The sequence below is a fragment of the Desmodus rotundus genome, chromosome 10, assembly GCF_022682495.2.
Source record: "Desmodus rotundus isolate HL8 chromosome 10, HLdesRot8A.1, whole genome shotgun sequence".
Lineage (NCBI taxonomy): Eukaryota > Metazoa > Chordata > Mammalia > Chiroptera > Phyllostomidae > Desmodus > Desmodus rotundus.
This window is the reverse complement of record NC_071396.1, coordinates 14962494-14983679: the sequence shown is the minus strand read 5'-3', so window position 1 is coordinate 14983679 and position 21186 is coordinate 14962494. Positions and strand designations below refer to the sequence as shown.

Below are 21186 nucleotides of genomic sequence, written 5' to 3'. Positions count from 1 at the left end.
AATAGAAGTTTACCTTTCACTCCCTCAAGTAGTCAAGAGAGATGGAGATGTATATTTATAGGGACAGAATCAGCAATTAAAAACACCCTGGGAAATGATGAAAAGTACATAGAAATTCAGTACAAAGAAACAAAGAAATAGGTCAAAGTCGTTTACTGAGGTCAGAAGATCTTGTTTCTGAGAATAACAACGGAGCTTTTAAGCAAAAGCCCTTTGGAGGACAAGTTTAGAGCAGTTTTTGTTTTATAGATTCATGTGGAAATTATGATCACTGAGGGCATCATTATTGTACTATTAGTGCAGTATTATAGCAGCAGAGTAATAAAAGGGGAAAGAGAAATACGTCGGACAGAAGAATGATATAAATAGGGTATTTTTAATAGGGAGATACATTTTTTTAGAAAGACACATAAAGGACATATAAAAGTGAGCAGTGTGACTCGGAGTAGCAGAGATGAGAAGAATTTATATATATAGGAAAGAGTCCACGGAACGGGGAGAACTTGGGAAGAAGGGGTCAAAGAAGTGAGAAGCTGCTGGCAGAGTTTATGTTCTTTCAACTCTCAGGACTGAGAAGAGGCACAAACGTAGAGGGAGCTTAATTACAAAGTAGGAGGATCTCAGCAAAGGTTGAACTGAGCGGGCGGCCCCCTTTGTGATAAAGACGCCCAATGAGAAAAGCCTGAAGAGACAACAGGGGGAGCTGCGTAAAGGGTAACTGGAGGCTGAGCAGCCTGTGCTCTCACTACCGCCACCTAGAGGTCCATTAGCCAGGCACAAAAGAAGGTTGGGAGGGAGTCCTGGAAATGAGAACATGAGGTCACCTATAACGAAGAGGGAGTGGATGATGTAAGAAAATGCCATCGAATTAAAATGAGAACGATTGAGACAAGATGGTGGGACAATGGACTGTCCCACCAGAGGCTGGAAGCGGATTGGGGTTCCAGGACTCACAGTTGCCCAGCAAGCAGAAGGTCCAAAGGACGTACATACAGAATGTGCCTATTATATGGCTGAGAATGTAGCATAGAAGCAGAGGACACAGGGGAAGAGGCTGTAGAAAACCAGAAGACCTGGAGGGGCTGCAGATTCTAGAAAAGACAGCCGCATATAGGGATGACACCTAGTAACCAGGCCGTGATTCCAGCTGCCCGGGGGAATGGTTGGTAATTGAAGAATATGTCCTGGAAGGAGGGGGAAGCTGTGTTGAGTCATCAGTTGAGTGGCTGATTGAGACGGAAGAAAGAACCAGACCCAAATTCCAATTGCATGAATTCAAAGTAAAAATTAGATTCAATTATAGCTTCCCCCAAGTGAAAGAGACGTAATTCTAAGGTTCCCTTTTTTTGTTGTTGTTGAAAACTACCTCCATTGGTGGTAATGTGTGTTAAAAGGTACTGGGTGTTTTGTCTTAAGGCAGTTGTTACAGTTTGACCTTTAAGAAAGTTGCTTTCTAGGTGCTGGGGTTTGCCCTTCAAAGCACCCAGAAGTCTTCATGATAGGGTGAGGCGAGAGAGGGGGCAGCCAGTCCAATGAGGAGTCCCTGGCCCCTTGTCCACAGAACGTTTGGACCTTTCAGCGAGAAGAGGTGAGCAATCACTGTTGTTCTATTGCCTTCCTGATGCTCCCAATACAATTTTTCTCCCAAATTCAGTCTGGGAAGCAAATATTTTTAGAAACACCTTTTGAACATGAAGGAGTAAATCTAAAATGTATACTGATTTCTGTCCTGCATCCTTTGTTCGGTATATAATGCAGTTGCCTGGTAACCAGACTCTAATGTGTTGTGGGCTAAAAAGAAAACAAACTTCAATTGCCCTTTTCAGGCATTTTGTGTGTGTGTGTGTGTGTGTGCCATTCAACCCTCAAGACAAAATATCCAGGACAAAAACTCACATCCACCTTACCAGGTGGTTGATTTTAAGTGAGAAAGGAGGAACATTTAGACTAATGCTTCCCACACGGAAAAATTACAATTAAAATGCATTAGGAGCGCTGATTCAGAATAACCATTGTACTTTTGTGGTCTGACTTCAGTTTCAAAGCAACACATATATAAAAATAGACCTCTTATCTATCTGTCCCCCTCTCGGAACTTTGCTACACCCTCCCTGTGACCAGCATCCTCCTCCTCTCGGTGATGAGTAGGAAGTAGGTGATGGGGTAAAATCATGCTTTGACGGCTTCGCCATCACCAGGAATAACCCCAGGGAAACATTAGTTAATGCGACTGGAGAGACATCGTTCAGAAACATAAAGGCGAAGCCGTTGTCATTTCTAGATTGATAACAAACTGTGCGCTATGTTGGGTCAGACCGAGGAGGTCCGTGCATCCTCAAAGACACGTTCATTTATTTAACTCCTAATTTTAAGTTGGTGTTTTTTAACGGCCATTTGATGTAACAACTACCACAGTGTCTTCTGTCCCTTTGAGGGACCCTTATGTTTGGCCATCCCGAAAGAGGCCAAAACCTCACGTGCAGACATGTCATTTTGTCCCCCATCCCTCTGCATAGAATCAGCCCAAATTGCAAAGGGAATTAAATCACTACTTGTTTTTATTTTCCTGATCTCAAAGTAAGAGGATCGGCGGACCCAGAATCGGGCCTCTGCTTAAAACCCCAGCGAGTTCGGATGAACACGTGTGGTTAGGACAGCTTTCTCTCCCCAGTGCAGTGCCCTCTGGCTTTCTTGCCCACCCCCTAAAAGAGAACTTTTGTTTGTTACCTCTTACCGACATTTATTTTGACAATTCTTTTCTGACAGCCCGTCCTCGTCCTCTCCCATGATGTCCACGGCCGAAAATATCAACGCGACGAGAATGGCGAAGCAGCAGACCAGGGCGAAGATCACGATGCACTTCTGCTGGGACTGCAGGGCAGACAGGAGAGAAAGAAAGAAACGTCAGGGAAGCAGCTTCTGCGTAGGAAACTCAGGATTCGGTAGCTTTTCATGATTCCGTGCGCATCCGCTGGGAGAGAGTTCCCGTCCTCACAGCCAGAGAAGGGCGGCTCTCTGGGTAAATGCGTCCCAGACCTTCAATCTTGTTCCCCAACACAGACTTCAGACCCCCACTATGTTAAAGCCTGTTCAACAACTCAACTGCTGTATCGAGACTTCCAGACGAGTTTGCTTTTCTTCTTTCTCATCAAAAGCAGTCAAGTTCATTCATTACATGATCCATTACTGCAAATTAACAATGAGACAGAGTGGCTTGGTAGTATTTTCCAGCCCCTGTTATGACCATCACCTCCCAAACTCTAGGTTATCAACCTCCTTTCCAAAGACTTAGGTGAAAGCTCGTTACTAGGCATGCGTACAGCCATTGCCACATACTGCTTTGTGCCCTGGCCAGGTGGCTCAGTCGGTTGGAGCATTGTCCCGTGTGCCAAAACACTGCTAGTTCGATCCTAGGTCGGGGAGTATACAGGAGGCAACTGATCAGTGTTCCTCTCTCATATCGATGTTTCTCTCTCTTCCCCTTTCTCTCTCTCCAAAATCAATACAAACATACCCTTGGGTGAGGATAAAATAAAAAATAAAAAGAGCACACTGCTTTGTGGAGCTGAGTGGAGTGCAAGAATATGTGCACACAGCAGCTCCCTGAGTAAGAGATCAGCCTCCTTCTAAGGGGAGACAGCAGGTGGCTGTGCTCTGGGGCTGAAGGCAAGTAGAGTTGCTGTCAGCTGTTTGTGAATCTTCCCCTGGTTTAGCCGTTCATAGCATTTGCTCTTCAAGACTTCATACCTTCCTAGCAAATGTATTTATCACTCCCTCAAAAACAAAGAAAACTACTTCACAAACTCTGAAGCCACAAAATAAATTAGTGGCAAATGGTCAAACCAGGAAGAGAACAAGAGTAAGCACTGATTCTTTAAAAACAATGAATTTGTTGGGGTGACATTGGTAAACAAAATTACATAGGTTTCAGGGGTACAGTTCTAGAACACATCATCTGTATATTGCATTGTGTGTTTGCCAACCCAAGGCAAGTCTCCTTCTGTCACCATTTGTCCCCTATCCTCTCCTACCTCCCCTCTTTCCCTCCAGTAATCACCATGCTCTTGTCTGTCTATGAGGTTGTTACTTATGCACTTATTTTTGCGTAATCCCTTACAACAAAAAGATTTAATGAGAGAAAACCCAACAACCAACAAACACTGCTGAGTTTGGACTTGATTCATTTTTCCTCCCTGCCCTGGTCTCTCCCTCAATAGTCCAAAGCCTTCCTCTTGGCCCTGGCCGAATCTCACCTCACTCCTGGGTCTTCACACTTCAGAACTTTCCTTCCACATTCCCAGAAGTCAATGCGTGCTGATTACAGATGGCACTCTTTGCTTCTCCTGCCCAGCTCAGTGTGCCACAACTGTAAACCTACCTTTGCCCACCCCTGTATTGTAAGATGATACCTGAGACTACCAGGAAATTTTTCACTCCCACTGAGTGTGCCCTTAGGCCCCTGGGAGTAATAAGTGCTTTTTTCTGCCTTTGGAGTATTCCCCTGGAAAGGCTTACCCCTTTCAACAACATTGCATGGTCATTGACATTCATACAGGTTAGGGGATTAACAAGAGATGAGTCATTTGCCAGGGACCGGCATCTGATGAGTGGCAGAACTTGAAAGCAAGCTCACGGAACTACAACCAAGCAGCAATGTCCTCTGTTAACACTTCCAGGGCCCTGACAACTCTCCTTCATCCTAAATTCCCTTCCCAGACACCTCTCTCGCTCTCTTTGCTTTGTCCCAGCACACCAGCGTCGCAGACCAGCCTCGGCACTTCTTCAAGCAAGTTCTAAATTGCTCATTAATACCCAGCTAACTTTTGAACAATTTTGATCTCTACGAATCATTTCCAAACTTTATCACATCTGTATTCAAAATACCTTGGGAACCATCCCCTGGGAAGTCTTTTAAGTCGATTCACTTCTGCCCTTCTGGAAGCTGATACTCCACAACATTTTCCAGGGATTTCAATCAAGACCTTTGTGAAAATCCACTTCCATCATCAGGTTCCTTCCAGGGCCTGTGTTCCCGCTGCTCTTGATTTTGCTTTATTTCTCAACACAATTACGTGCTATTATTACTCTGTGATATGTGTCAAGTGCTTGCTCATGAGCAAAGTCCTGCCTTCATCGTTGAACTCCAATACGTCTGAACTGAAGAATAAGCATTTCTCTGGAGGTTACCGTATGACAAAATCCTACTCCAGCCAAAGCTCATGGCAACAGATGATGGCACAAAAAGATTGGGAAAAAACAAAACTAAACTAAATAGAATGAGACAGAGAGAAAGTTTCTGTCTGATGCCAAAGGTGTCAAACAATCAGATCAGATGTCCTTGGGGATTCTGAAGAGGAGATGAAAAGTACCTTTTTTTCCTGTGCTGTACAATTGTTTTGAAATGTACCCTGGATTCGCTTTAATCAGATATGGTAGGGTGACAGATAAAGAGCCAATTGCCTTGAAAGAAAAGTTTATTACTTAGAGTTCCCAAGAGGAGGGGGTATGCGGCACCACACAGGGCCTCGTGGGGGAGCACCAGAGTCCCTCAGCAGCGACAGCCTGGGCCGGAGTCTTTGCTGCGGTTTCCCTGGGAAGGAACAGACAAGGCAGGGTAGGCAAGTGTGAGCAAGGTCAGGATTGGATTGCGCGAATGATTTTGGTGGGTTCCGAGGTATAGGGATGGTCTCCAGATGTCTGGTAACTTCAGGTCAGGAGAAAGTTGGCTTGGTGTGTAAAAATAAGATAAAGGAGGCGGCTGGGAGTTGGGACTTTGGATTGACTGGTTTCCATACATAAGGCTTGCCCATAAGGAAGTTGTTTGCTATCTCCAGATATTAGCCAGCCCTGGGAGGGATGGTCTCTCTAGAATAAGCAAGGCTCCTAATATGTTACAGTATCATATGATCCAGAAAAAAAAACATAATTAACATTACAATACAATAGCCTATCTACCAATCTTAACTCAGAAAGAGTAAAAACCAAAAGAGGATCTGGAAGCTAATGAATTCCAGTGAGCCCACATGCCCATTGTTTGCAGCCTGTGAACCCACCCCCTGCAAAGGTTGCTATATGTTAATAAGCCAAAAGCTGTGTTGTACTGACACAAAGAACCACACTGGGGTTAGAATCCAATTGGCATAGAATGATGTAATTCTCTGTGCCATACTTATGATGAAATGGCCAAGCCAGAGGTGTGACATACATACATATCATCTCGTTTAATAACAGAACATTCTATGGTATCTTACACCTATTTGTAACATCGAGCGATATACTCATCAACAAAAGGCAGGATTTTCCGTAATGATATGATATTGAAAAGCATTTACATGAAAGGCTCATCTTAAGACATTCAAACTATTTGTCTCTTTTTGGACAGTGGAAACTGGCTTGTGGAAGATACAGGAAGGCTCACTCATAGGCAGGAATTTCTCCACAGTCACGGTCCAGGGGAAGCTTCCAGCAGTGGAAACCAGCACTTTTAATGACATTATCTCTCATTTCATAATAAGCACGGAGGCCCTTAAATAAGAACTTGTCTCAGCAGAAAGAAACAATAAAATTATGAACAAAATCTTATTTGGATCTACTTCAGTTCTCCAAGCCAAAAATGAATTAAGTCACACATAATGGGGTATTTGACATAGATATATTTTGGCATGAAGGTTTTGCCCTTGCCTGACTGCCTAATGATTAAAATGCAGGCCTGAGCAAAAATTAATTCATGAAGCCAATATTTGTTCAGAGCCTGTCTCAACACTGTGCTGGACCCTGCAGATTTAGCAGCAAACAAGACAGGCATGGCCTCTCTCCTTGGAGATTCCATTCCAATAGGAGAGGCAAGTAATAAATGGGTAGACAAATAAGTAAGCAGAGTAATGTCCAATGTTGAAAAATGCCGTGTAGACAATGAGCAAGCTGACATGTTGGTGACTGTTGGTGGTCGTTAGGTGAGGCCTCCTTGAAGAAGGGATAGTTCTTTTTCTTAAAGATTTTATTTTTTCTAGACAGAGGGGAATGGGGGAGAAAGAGAGACAGAAAAACATTGATGTGAGAGAGAAACATCAATAGGTTGCCTCCCTCATGCCCCCAACTGGGGACCTGGCCTGCAACCCAGGTGTGTGTCCTGACCGGGAACCGAACCTGCGACCTTAGGTTTGCAACACCATGCCCAACCCACTGAGCCACACCAGTCAGAGCGAAGAAGAGATATTTCATCTGAGAACTGAAGGTACTAACCAAGGGAAGTCAGAGGGCAAGAGTGGAATCAGGGAGGACAGTTAGGAGGCCACCTATTCACCAATTTAGTCAAGAGACAAATGACTTAAGAAGAAAAACATAAGGGAAATAATCCAAACCCTGTCTTGGAGTTAGAGGTGGAGAAGTGATTCTCGGGTTGGCTGACGTGTGCTGGGGTGGGGGGAGGGAGGAGGAATGACGGGTGGTGGTGCTCAGGGTTTGACCTCAGCAGCGGAGGGTGGGGACGTTCACGGAGATAAGAAAACACAAGGACAGAAGGTTTGCAGTGAGGTGAACGTTATCAAGAGTTGTACTTTGGAATTTTAACGGAAGATGCCTGTTCATACCCAAGGGTAATGCCAAGTAAACAGGTGACTATATGAATCTGAGCTCAGAGACGGGGTCCGGACTGAAGATACACAGACTGACATCCTTATCAGCACTGAAGGTGGCATTTAATATCACCAGGACTAAAAGCCATCTCCAAAGAAAAGAATAAAGATCAAAATGAAAAGACAGACAGAGGCCAAGCCTTAAAGCGTCGTACCGTAGAGATAGGGAGAGGAGGCTGGGTCAGCAAGGAAAAGGTACCAGGGGAGTAGGGAGATGGGAATGCGATCAGACCCTGGTGTCCGGGAAGCCAGCACAGAGTTTCAGGGAGGAGGGGACACTTGACCACGTCCTCCTCTAAGTGGACAGAGACAAGTCCTGTGGAAATCGCTGGTAGCCTTGGATAAAAACCCTTTCACTATCATGGTAACAACGGTTGGAGGAAGATGAAAAGTGAATGAACCAACGTCTTCATGGCAGTACCGAAACTGAGCTATCTGAAGACACCTTCCCGATGGGAAACATAAAATGGCTAAGCAAATATTGATTGGTTGGTTGACTGATTCCATGCAAGTGCCCCTATATTAAAAATCGATATAATTCAGCCACAGGAAAATAAGATCTTTAATTATATGTGTTTCCTCGGAATAAATGTTGACATTTATTAATGACATTCAAATAGATTTTACATCTCTTCCATTAAATTTCTTCAAGGACTGGTATGTTTTTAGCAAAAGAGTCACAGGAAAAACCACTTCTCTTAGTTGTGAAGTGTTCTCTTTCCGGGCAGAAGCAGCTCCTTCAGAGAGGTTGGGACTTTCCCTGGAAGCCAGTGTGAGTTGTCTACCAGACTCGGGGGTCCAGCCTTCTCCCTTCTCACACTCAGAGCCCCTGCGGAAGCTGGCTCAGCAACGCTCCCTCTCCCTGCGAGTCCGCATCTTCCATCTCAGATTTCTTTCCGTCACTTCTTAGCATGCTCGCCTCAATTTTCTCCTTCACTAATTCTGCTTCTATTTTAACGTCCAAGCCTTTTGTATCTTTAAGAAGCTGCTCTGTGTCCTGATCTTTTATGTCAGCATGCTTTTTACCCCTTTCCTTGTTTTTCACTTTTTTTCCCCTCATCTTTTTCTTTTTTGGGGGGATTCCGTTTTGACCAAGTTTATTTTTTATGCATTTCTTTCTGCCTTTATTTTCTGTTTATTTTTTCTTTACTGCTCCAGAAGCTTCTGCCTCTGCTTTTGTTCAATTTTATCTTAAAATACAGACTGTCAATTTTCATGAACACAAAACCTGCTAATTATTTTCCATTAGTTCTACCATTTTGGGCATCATTAGGAGGGCAAACTCTTACCAAGACTAGAAAATCCAATACCGCTTCTTTCATCATTTTTTTTGGCCGAGTAGTATTCCATTGCATGGAGGTACCACATCTTTATCCAATCATCTGTCAAAGGACATGTAGGTTGTTTCCAAGTCTTGGCCACTGTGAATAACACTTTAATTTGAAGAGGAGGCTACATTGAAAAGTGGATAGAAGTGAAGTCTACATGTTGTCTGCAATATATTTCAAATGCGTTCAGTTAAACTGATGTGTCATCACTGAAAGACATTGCCACACCAACTCCTTAGTCTAGGAATTGATAACTGAAGAGAGAAAATTAAGCATTTACCTGACTTTCCAGGAAGGATAGTTATACTAACAGTAGATGTAGCAAACCTTAATTAACAATGATTGAATGTAGTTGGTGCATATGAGTGAAAACTTACTACTTGGAAACATTTCGCAACTTTTTTAATTTAAAATGTTTACTTTTATTTTTTTCAATTATAGTTGCCATTCAATATTACTTTGTGTTAGTTTCAGGTGTACCGTGTAGTGGTTAGACATGTATACAAGTTACAAGGGGGTCCCCCGTAAGTCCAGTGCCCACCTGGCACTGTGCATGGTTACTCCAATATTGCCGACTGTACTTCCTGCGCTGTGCTTTGCATCCCCATGACTATTTTATAATTGCCAATTTGTACTTCTCAATCCCCTCGCTTTTTTCACCCAGTCCCTCAACCCCTCTCCCATCGGGCAGCCCTCAGTTTGTTCTCTGGGTCTTAGAGTCTATTTCTGTTTTGTTTGTTTGTGTTATTGGTTCCACCGAGAAGGGAAATCACGTGCTATTTGTCTTTCTCTGTCTGGCTTATTTCGCTTAGTGTCATACCCCCTAGGTCCATCCACGTTGTTGCAAATAAGATTTCATTCTTTTTTTTTTTATGGTCAAGTAATATTTCCTTGTATATAAAAAATAAAAGACCTAATTAAAGTCACGGACAAAAGGACCTACGTACTGAATACAAAACATTCACACTATACGTGAGCTGAAAGCAGAGTAGATACAACGCGGAGTATCCGAGGTGGTGCTGTTCTGCTACTAATTAAATGGAAGGTGTAATCACGGCAGCGGAGGAATGACATGGACTGGGAGAGATGACAATGAAAAGTCATTGAGAAGCCGGGGTGTTGGGCGAGTCCTCCAAATGGATGTTGGAGGGTTAATAGCATGAGTCTACGAGAAGAGGGAAGTCTGCCGAACGGCAAGCCACTTTTCGATCTGCAGTAGTAACGACTGGCCTACCCTTGTAAGCAAATGAATACGTTTTAAAGTATGAAAATGCAATTATTATCAAATTTTAACTTCTTGACCCTGGCATGCACATTCCTTGGAGGCCCATTTTCTAATGAATAAAAAGGGCATTTGCATTTTAGTGCATAGCCTATAATTGCTTACACCCTCAACATGATGTCATTACTCATGCCAACAGTTTTCATAAACCGGGTCATCAGTATAATGTGTGCTTGTGTCTTCCAAAGGACTCTGTTTAGATGATATTTATGATATTACTGTGATAACATCTAGCATCTAAAACAGTGTCTAAAAAAATCCCCAAAGAGTAATGAATATCTCACTGTGCTAGAATTTAAAAATTCCTCAAACACCCTTAGAGGGAAAACAAAAATCTGTTTAAGATTTTCTGAGCAGCATGCAAACAGCAGCCTGAGAAATAGACATGCCACTCTGACTTTTCACGCCCTTGCTTTTAATAGTATAAAATGACACAAGACTCCAGCCAAGCTGGCTTGAATAATAGACATCCATCCCAGCTCTCTCTCCCCAGCAGCCAGTCATGTTTCATGGGAGATGAAGATAAACAGGGTCCCCCTAATACCCATCAGCACCCCTTTCACAGCTCCGTGGATTTATGGGGACCCAATAACCAGAATGTCAGCTACCCTTCTATTTTATGAGCTCAGAGAGCTATAGTCCTATCCGCAGTACAAGTTTGGTGTTCTTCAGAACGCTCTTAGACTCTGCTCCATACCAGTGCTAGAGTGTTTAAAAGGTTTGATGTAGTTCACTGGGAATAATAATACAAATTATTAAAGTTCCTGCTGAGAGTAACCTGCCCAGATAACACAGTAGACCCTGGCCCACTGACAAACAGCCTTATTACAGTGGGGATGCTTAAGTTGCAGTTAGAGAGAAACAAGGAGAGAGATACTAAAAAACGATCTCTTTCCTTGTCCTCTGCTTGAACTGCTTAACACTCACTCTCATCTTAGGTCCAATCTTTATATCCACTTCCCTCTGTTGGCAAATAAATATATATATATATATATATATATACTTTAAAAACATTGCCACGAGCAAAATCCCGCAAAGCATCGATTATTTGATGCCAAGGTCAAAATGAGCTTGGTGTAGTTGTTTATTCCAATTACTGAAAGGTTGAAAATAATAAGAGATGCTGTGTTCACAGCTGAGGGAGGAAGTAACAGATTAGAAGTATCAGGTTCCATGTCGGCATCATCACAGGGAAATATCAAAAGGCTCTACCTTTCAACACGCAGTCTGCCACCACCAGGTCAGTCCTCCACCAGGTCAGTCCTCCACCAGGTCAGTCCTCCATCAGGCCAGCTAGAATTATTCCCGACGTAGCCTGGGTAAGATTACGTTCTTCCTAATGACAAGTGACCTCAGTGCTTTCTGTAGAAGACCCAGAGAAATGGCAGGAAAATGGGGCAGTACCTCAGATGAGGAGCAAAGACTTAGATTTCGATGGTGGTTAAAAGTTATGGCTCTGGCTATGTATCGTTTGTGTCGGATTCCAGGAATCGCTTCAGAGAAAACAGGTCTTGGCAGTAGATGTTTTTATGTACCGGGGTTAGCTATAATAAAGCGATCATTATTTCAGTATTACAACAATGCAGTAAAGTAATAGAAATGGAAAAAGAAAAACAAATGGGGAATTTTAAAAATCGTTTTTGAAAAATAAGGTACAGGATATATTAAAGTTGGGGGCATGATAAAAGGAAAGTCTTGTTTAGAGAGGGAGTTTGGGTTGCAAGAGCAGGGTAGAAATCAAGAAGCTAATTGTATTCTTTTAACCACATGAGTGAAGTTAACCAATAACCAAGAAGCAATCTGACAAAAAAAAAAAAAAAAAAGTTTCCATAGGGTTTCGCAGAACCTACTCCACATTTGATTGTCCTAGAAATCAGACACGCACCTTATAAAAAGGGAAGATTAATGAGAATAAAGCAAATAGTAATCAGAAGCAGGGCACGCAACGCAAGAAGAAAGATTCTAGAGTTTTGACGGCAAGTTTTAAGTTTTGTTACGCTGGCTGTGTGAGCCTGAGCTCAGTTACCTGACTCAAGGATCCATTTTCCTCACCTGTGAAATGGGGGCATAATGCCTACCTCTCATGACTACAGGGAGGACAAACACAGGCGGAAGCCCTTTTCATGCAGGCTCCCAGCACAGCCCAAATCCAAGTTGTTCAAATGCAAGGCCCTTTAGAGACCTTCCAATTTTTGTAGGCCTGGCCTGTGACAGAAAGATCACAAGGAAAGCACAGAGAAAATCCTTATACAATATCAGCACATAATTTTAAGGATCAGAGTCGTCCAAAATTCCAGTAGGAAACCCTGGAAGGTGGCGAGCCCCTCGCTAGTAGGAATCAACTGAAGGAGACAACGCCATGGGGTGGGTGGAGCCATAGATGGGTCATGTGCACTAAGTGACAGGTGAAGTGACAGGCAAAGTGACAGATGAAGTGGCGGCCTCCTAAGGCTCCTCCCACTATAAAATCTCTAGCAATTTCCTTTCTCACAAAGCTAAACCTTTTCCACACAATTAATTCCCAAGCTGGAGAACAAGACTGCACATGATTCTTATTTGCATTCCTCACATGCTTAGTGTTGTGTTTGACACATAGTAGGGGCTCCATAAATATTTGTGGCCTGATTGAGAGAAGTTATAATAAGTGCCACTGTTCTGGAGGTTTTCTCAGCACGAGCAGAGAGGATTGATGTGAAAACAAAATAATTAAATCACTTGCATCCAATGTAAATGTGGTCAGATCCAATTTGTGTTTGAAAAAGAGGCTGGCCCTCACTTTTGACATAGCTTGGGAATGCTTCCAAATGAAATGCATTATGGACAAAAACCCCTGACACAATCAAGAAGATGCCGGATATGTAAAATTGGCTCTGCCTATTCATTCTTTCCTAGACGGAAAAGCTATGTTACTAGAGAATAAAGCCATATTGTTTCAAAAACCACGTCTGAATAACCACAAAACATAAAACAACTCTTCCTAGTTAGTTTCAACTGTTGCCTCTGGGCCTGGTGGGTGGGGATGGGCAATGGAAGCTAAAGTGTAAAAAAAAAAAAAAAAAGAAAAGAAAAAGAAAAAAACACTAGTTGATAATCCTGGCTTGTTCAATATAACTAAATGCCCAAATATTGAGGCTTAATGAAAGACAAAATAAAGAAACTCATAGTGCTCGTCTCTGACAAAAAGCAAGCTTGTTTAAAGACCTCAGTTTAGGAAGAATAAATATGCAGTTCCTGGTCTTCGGGACCCTACACTTGAGCTAAGATTCGAATTCAGTCTTAACTACATTCATCAAGCACTTCCTGTATCCACGTCTCTTTATATCTATATGATTATACACACAAAGGCTCATGGCATCGTGTAAGTTGAAATCTATTACTACCCCTGTTTTTCAGAGAGGGAACTGGAAGCTTAAGGCAAGAGGGGTTCACCATGGACCTAAAGCCAACCTTCTCCAAAAGTCTCAGGATCTTTCTGCAGGATCAGGCTGCCATTGCAGCCTCCTGGAATCTCCTGACAAACACGTTTCCACGGGCATAAGCCCCTTCTGCATGTAGCCCTGGGAAGGAGAGGAGACCCAGCCAGAGCGAAAGGAAATCCTGAAGTTAGCAGAAGCCACAAAGAGGAAAGGGGATAGAACCAAGCCTGTAGCAATAACCATCGCCTCCATAATGGTGCTGCTCATGTTTTTATCTCTAGCCCTGCCCTCTCCCTGAGATCCACACTGTTATCTTTCACTGCCGGCCCAACCTCATCACTCCAACATCTAGTAAGCAGGTCAAATACAAGGCCTGAGCAAAGCACAAGTCCTGGTACCTCTGCTCCCCGCAAAGGCTGCTCCTCTCCCCACTGTCCCCAACCAAGTGAACGGTGCCAGCGCCAAACACCTGGGTGTCATCCTCAATTCTTCTCTGTCTCTCGCACCCACATGGATTGCCATCACTGAACCTCATCAACACCACCTCCAGAATGTATTCCGCAATTTGGCCCCTGTCTCTGCACCGCCCCCCTCCACAGGATTGCCCCCTACAGTCCATTGTCCACCTAGAAGCCAGAGTGGCCTTCTGAAAGCAGAAACAGGGCCATATTGATGCCTGCCTCCACCCACAGACTTCCCATGTCACTCCGGACAAAGGCCGGACTCTGCTCTATGGCTTGTGAAGGCCGCCACCACCCAGCCTCCGTGGGTTCTTCATCCCCACGTCCCATCACGTTTCCCTCCCTAAGGACTTTCCAGCCACGTGGGTCTTGATGTTAAGTTACTTTCTCCAATCATCCACATTTCCTGTTCTCTGTGTCTGTGATGCTCTCCTTTGTTTTCATCCCTGGTCCAGCGTTGCCTCTTCAGAGAAGCCAGACTTGACGGTCCCATCCAATCAGGAGAAGCCCCTGCACTCTGTATCCCTGACCTGCTTTACTTCCTCAAAATACAGTGAGCTGAAAGCCTGTTACTGCCTCACCCAGTCCATCCTCCTGCTCCTCAGTCCCATGAGGGCAGGGATCCTGTCGGTCCCGTTCGTCACTGTATCCCCGATGGGTAGAGAAATTCTAACTGTGTTTAGTAAACATTGGTTACATGAATGAATTGCTTAATGAATGAGATTAGAGTCATGGAAAAGAATGTATTTGTCCCCTGGTCTATTTGATGGGCATCAATATGGGTTACTCCCATAGCTTGGCTCTTGTAAATAATGCTGCAATGAACATAGGGGTATGTATACTTTTTTCAATCAGTGTTTTAATTTTCTTTGGATGTATACCCAGAAGTGGAACTGCTGGGTCATAAGGCAGTTCCATTTTTATGTTTTTCAGGTAACTCCATACTACCTTCTGCAGGGGCTGCACCAGTCTGCATTCCCACCAATAGTGCACGGGGGTTCCCTTTTCTTTGCACCCTCCCCAGCACTTGTTGTTCGCTGATTTATTAAAAAAGGTGAAGGGATTGAGAAGTAGATTGATGGTTCCAAAATAGTCATGGGGATGCAAAGTACAGCACAGGAAATGCAGTCAGTGATACTGCAATAACTGTGTAAGGTGCCAGGTGGGTACTGGAGATACCAGGAGAAACACCTTGTAAAGTATTGACTGTTTAACCACTATGCTGTACACTTGAAACTAATACAAAATAATATTCAATGTAAACTGCAACTGAAAATTTAAAAAATTAAAAATATATTTAAAAAGGACACATTTGTTTCCACATAGAATATTCCCTGACAGCCCTGGCTTGTGTGGGTCAGTGGATTGAGTACTGGCCTGCGAACCAAAGGGTCACTGGTTCAATTCCCAGTCAGGGCAAATGCCTGGGTTGCAGGCCAGGTCCCCAGTAGGGGACACGTGAGAGGCAACCACACATTGATGTTTTCCTCTCTCCTTCCTTTCCCTTCTCTACAAGTAAATAAATAAATCTTAAAAAAAAAGAGAATATTCTCTGACAACAGCTTCAGCCTGTTACATTTCTGTTCTTTTCCAATGCTTTGGAGCTCTCCCTGCCATCACTGGGCTGAGAAAATGACCGAGAGATTTCAAGCCCATTCATGCTGAGAGAATTGTACGAAACACATTCAGGAGCAAGGTTAGTCAATTATGTTTGTGACAGGACAACTGTGAGATGTAATTTACATAAACTTGAGAATAAATGGGACAGAATTATTCATAATTTTACAGTTACCACCACAAAAATAGAATAATACAAATAAGACGTTTTTCTGCACACATCTTCACCATGTTGACCTTCCCTATATTAATCAAAAGTTTTCCAAAAAGCTGTTTTTTAAAAAAAATATTTAAGATGTCTTGTGCATTGTAAAAAGATGAAAAATAAGGGATGGGGAGGAAATGTAGACAACTGTAATTGAATAACAATAAAAATTTTTAAAAAAAGAATGTGAGGAAAACGATTATAGATGTCAAGGTCGCTTTATCTACAGAAAAAGAAAATAATTTAAAATGTGAATAATTAGACAAATTATATGGTCGCCTATTTTATATAACACTCATTCATTGGAAGCTTAAAGTATTAATTTATTATTTAGCTAGCTATAGAGAAAAAACAATTTTTATTGGTACTTTTCTATAAAGATACAGATTTAACCAGGGGTGTCCAACCTTGGTCCATGGGCCACACACAGCCCAGGAGGGCTGTGAATGTGGCCCAACACAAAGTCGTAAATTTACTTAAAATACTATGAGATTTTTGTGATTACATGTCACAATGTATTTAATGTGTGGCCCAAAACAACTCTTCTTCTTCCAGTGTGGCGCAGAGATGCCAAAAGTTTGGACACCCCAGAAGATTCATTGTTATTTGCTATGCCCACCATGAGAAAAATTTCCCCACAAACCAGTATATTTTGTTCTTAAATATTCAAGCTCATTTTTTCCCTCTAAAATATGAACACGTACAAGAGGAAGTTTCTCTCAAAAGTGACAAACAGCATTGCATGTAGTAATCAGCGACTATGGGAAGATTGGGAATTGTGGAGGCGAATATAACTGCCAATATACAAACTAATAAAATTATACTGTGCCTAGCAAGTGGGGGTGGAGTCCTTTAAGATGCAGGAATTATGGCAAAAGATGTGAGCAAATTACGACGGTAATAAATTACATGGTGAGTACCAGTTACAGGAGAGAACAGCAAAGGCTCCATTGCCCCACAGCGGGGTCTGGTAGAAACCCCTCTCATCTCACCTACCCAACACTGCTCGCTCCAGACTCAGAAGCAGAATACCTGTAGAGCTAGGGTTCTCTTCCTCAAAGATGTTCAGTCTCCCCTGTAGGGAAAATGCACAGCACTTTTGGCCCAGCACCCTACCCGACAGTTCCCAGGTCAGAGGGCCATGTGCCAGGGTGGTAGAGGGTGGCTCACCGCAGCCTCCAGAGCCCTGGCCTACCTGCTGACAATCTCCGGTTCTGGCTGTGGCTGTGGAGGCCAGGTGTGCGTGCATGTTGACTGCCTCCCACTGATAGCATCTGCTCTCAAGCACACCAGGGGTCTTGCACCTTCTGCCCTGGAGAATCTGCTCTAATGCACACAAGCACAAGGCGGAAGTGAGGGGAGTGTACGCTGCGGGGGCAGCTCTGCACCCAAGGGGGCGGGAGGCTGTGGGTTTGTGCTTCTCCCCGGGGTCCTTGAGTGGGCAGGTCTGAGAGGCGTGCTGTGCTTGGAAGCCCGCGGGTGGGAATGAGATCTCAGTGACTTACTCTTAGATGGGCTTCTCCTCCTCTCTCCTTCCCCTGCTCAGTGGGAGTTTGAGTCACAGGAAGTCCAGGACTCCCAGACCGGAACAGGCACGTCACAGAAGGTGTGTGTACTGAGATCTCTCGTCGGGTGTTGTTGTCGGTGGCTTGTTCTGTTTTGTTCTGGCCTACTTTTCAGTCCTTCAATGATATTTTCAAATTTCTCCAGGAATATATCACACATTTCTGTTTTCAAACTGAAGTACAGTCTAGCATAGTCTACACCAACCCTGTCCCCACCCCCATCATTACTGCTCTCGCCAGAGATGATCACAGGGGACACTTTCCTGTATTTCTGTACTGTTCTCTGTGCAGTTTTACAAAGGTATGGCCCTATGTAAATATATAGTTTGGCTTGGTTTTGTTTGTTTTATCAAACAAAACAGAATCAAGCCATACACATTTTTTTGCTGCTTGTTTTTTATATTACTGAGTCTTTGAGATTCTTCTACATCAGTATGCATAGCTATTCGTTATTCTTTTCATAGCTGAACAGTGTTTTGGAGTATCATGGATCTTCCCAATTTCTTTTAAAAGGTCGACATTTAAAAATAAGCATCCTCCATGACTAACTTCTCTTGTAAATTTATTTCGAACCATAAATTGTGTGGAAACTAAAAATCCCACGCTCTTACTAGAGGAGGGTTCATGAGTCTTGGTGAAGGATGATTGAAGTAGAATTGTGGAGTGAAGGATGGACTAGGTTCTAAAGTAGAGAAGGGTTTCCTGATGGAGAAGGATTAATCACTATGGAGACTAGTCAGGAGGCCAGCAGGTGCCCTCCTTTGAAAAGCCAGGGTTACAAGGAGGGAAGTTCCAGCCGTGGGTTCTAGACCCAGCTCCGCCATGATTAGCATTTTGGCTTCAGGGGAACAACCTGTCAAAGCCTGTTCATTCATGTTACTTACCTTAGCAGTTTTCTACCTATCAAGTGCAATAAACACTTTAAAGAAATATGAGCCCTTATTCAAGTTTAAAAGTGGGGGAGGGGCAGGAGATTGAACTAGATGATTCTTGAGGTCCATTTCATTTAAGATGAGGATGCATGCCAACGGTCATGAAACAGGAAGACATTTCTCCTGTTCTCATTCATCACAAACGGGGAAAATGCGTCTCGCAGCAAGCAGAAGCTGCACCAGGCTGAAGCACACAGCATCTCCAGCTCCTGCCTGAGGAACCTAAGGCAGGACGGGGCAGCTGAGGTTAACAGGAAATCATCGCTGTATAAGAACCATCACAAACTCAGCACCCAAGGGGATCTGGCACTATATGAAAAGGTCTGCTCGGACAGAACCCCGTAAAAAAAATTCACTTTCTGATATATATGATCTGTTACAGTATGTTTTCATCTCCAAATTTCTAGAGATATTGCTCTGTCCCTCACTCTATATTTCAAAGAGGGAAAAATCGTAAGTGACATTCTGGAAGGAAAGGAGTTAAGAAAACTACTGTTTAGAGTTTTTAAATGTTATTTTAGAATAATTTTGTTTTGCTCAGGAACTAAGGGAAGACAAATGAATCCCATTACACACTGACAGGTAAATTATAAAAACCTAATTCAGATGCCTGGCGGGCTGCAGACATTCGATGAGAGGCTGTACCCATGGACTAAGAACCTCCTCTTCGGTGCTGAGATTCTGTGGCCCCCGCGCTGTGCGTCCCCAAGACAAACATTGCCTAAGAGGCTAAATAAGAGGTAGCTCCTCCTGTCTGACTACTTGAGCTGGGACATTGGTCTTTTCCCGTCTCTGGCCCTGAGATAAAGCAACTGCCACATCAGGTCTTCTTGGGTCTGGAGCCTGTGACTTCCTTACAGGACCGCCACCTTCTGCAACCCTGGGCCTCCCGCTTGCCCACTTTAGATCTTGGGACTTCCCAGCTCCCTAACTGCATAAACTAATTTCTTACAACGAATCTCTCGTATTGATTCTGTTCCTCTGGAAGACCTTGATTAATACAAATAGTATAGATGTACCATAATTTGTTTAACCATTCACCTATTTGGGGCTGATTCCAAATAAAGATGCCATAAATCCTTACCTACAAGTTTCTGTATAAACACCAGTCTTCATTTTTTTTCTGGGGTAAATGCCCAAGTGTGAAATTGCTGGTCCTATGGTAAAAACACGTTCCGTGTTGTGAGAAACTGTCAAACTGTTTTCCCGAGGTGTACCGTCTTACATTCCCACCACTCCCGCCAGCAATGCAGGAGTGATCCACTTTCCCTGCATTCTCGCCAGCATTTTGTACTGCTGCTATTTGTTATTTTAGCCATTCGGGTGGGTGTGTAGTGATTTCTCACTGGGGTTTTGGCCCAGTCTTTGATGAAAGCCCCAGGGATAGAAGGCTCATGAGCCCCCCCCCCCCCCACTGCCGAGAGCCTCCCACTTACTGTACATGAAGCTGAGACGTGTTTCTACGTCTGCTTCCCTGCTCTGACCCCAATTCCACTCTTGGGAACCCCATAGCCTCTCTCTGTGCCCACCCCTGTCCTCCCTGTCTCGGAAATGCTCTTTTTTCGGAAGTGGACACTCAGTTATTTCAGCTACTTCTCCCAAATCATGTTTTACAGGCCTTTTGCCATTACAATCTCCCTATTTCTTTCATCCCCAAACACGTATTTCTTGGGTTCCTATTCCCTGTAATGGACTCTCTCCTCAGCTTAGGAATATACAGACAAGTAAGATAGGATTTCCTCTCTCAAGATGTTCTTCATCTATAGAGGAACAAACATAAGCAACTATGCACACTACACAATACACTAAATGTTATTACAGACATGTGTGCCAAGAACAACGAACGTTTTCACCATTGTGCATTGAAGGCCAATGTTACCATTCACGAAGCTTTAGTTCCCACCCAAAGGCTTACAGTAAAATAAAGGATAAAGGCACCAGTATAATAGTGCAGTGTGAGAGCCTGGGGACACGGCTGGACCTGGGACAGGGAGGGGAAGGCCGTGTGGAAGAAGTGATGGCTTAGAATGGAGATGCAGGAAAAGGCGAGTATTCCAGGCGAGGACTGGCCTGAGCCAAGGAGGGAGGTTGGAAACCATCTGAAGCATCTGGAGCATCTGACAATCTGCAAGCGGTGTGGGATTGCTGAAGCCTAATTACATGAGACAGAGGGCAGGGAATGAGAAAGGAGAGGGAGCAGGGAGGCCTGAAAGGACTTGTCAAGGAAACGGGACTCTGGCCTGCAGATAACAGGTATGAAATGAGGAAGAGCGGGTCAGGTGGCTGTCGGAAACAGATCCCTTCGGCAGCTGGGAGGAAGGCGCATGTGAGAGGGACAAGCAGGAGGGCCATGTACAAAGCTGTTAACATTGTCCAAATGCTATGTGCTTAATAAGGTGGAAACTACACACAACACTGGAAATAGAATGGAAAGAATAGGAAGGTTTGGAGAAATAATTAGGAGGCAAAAATTGCAGGTGTATGTTGTTTAAACGTGAGAAATTGAGGAAAAGCAGGTTAAGATTAACAAGAGAATATGACTTGGGAAATGTAAAAGGATTAAAATTTCACTTGTTTGAAGGCTGTGGCAAGAGAGGAGAGATTTGAGAAGGAAAGGTCACCTGTTGAGATTATTAAATCTAAAGGGCAATTTGACTGTGACCTTTACTCCTACGGAAGAATTCCAGGTTAAGAATTATAGCCATATCTTCCTCCTCTTTTCCCAGAGGAAAGGGCTCATGTGGAA

The 21186-nt window shown here is 43.6% G+C and overlaps 1 protein-coding gene across 7 annotated transcripts in view; it reads right to left on the bottom strand.

Moving 5' to 3' along the window:
• PLD5 (phospholipase D family member 5) overlaps window positions 1-21186 on the bottom strand; it is a 215323-nt gene that overhangs the window by 128461 nt on the left and 65676 nt on the right. For 5 of the 7 annotated variants that reach the window (XM_045184584.2, XM_024576041.3, XM_045184587.3 and 2 more), the window contains exon 2: window positions 2735-2871. In XM_045184584.2, the coding sequence (XP_045040519.1) occupies window positions 2735-2871 (137 nt within the window). Of the gene's footprint in view, window positions 1-2727; window positions 2872-11456; window positions 11512-21186 lie in introns of those variants that run through there. The other 2 variants (XM_045184588.2, XM_071219591.1) reach the window with 2 other exon arrangements.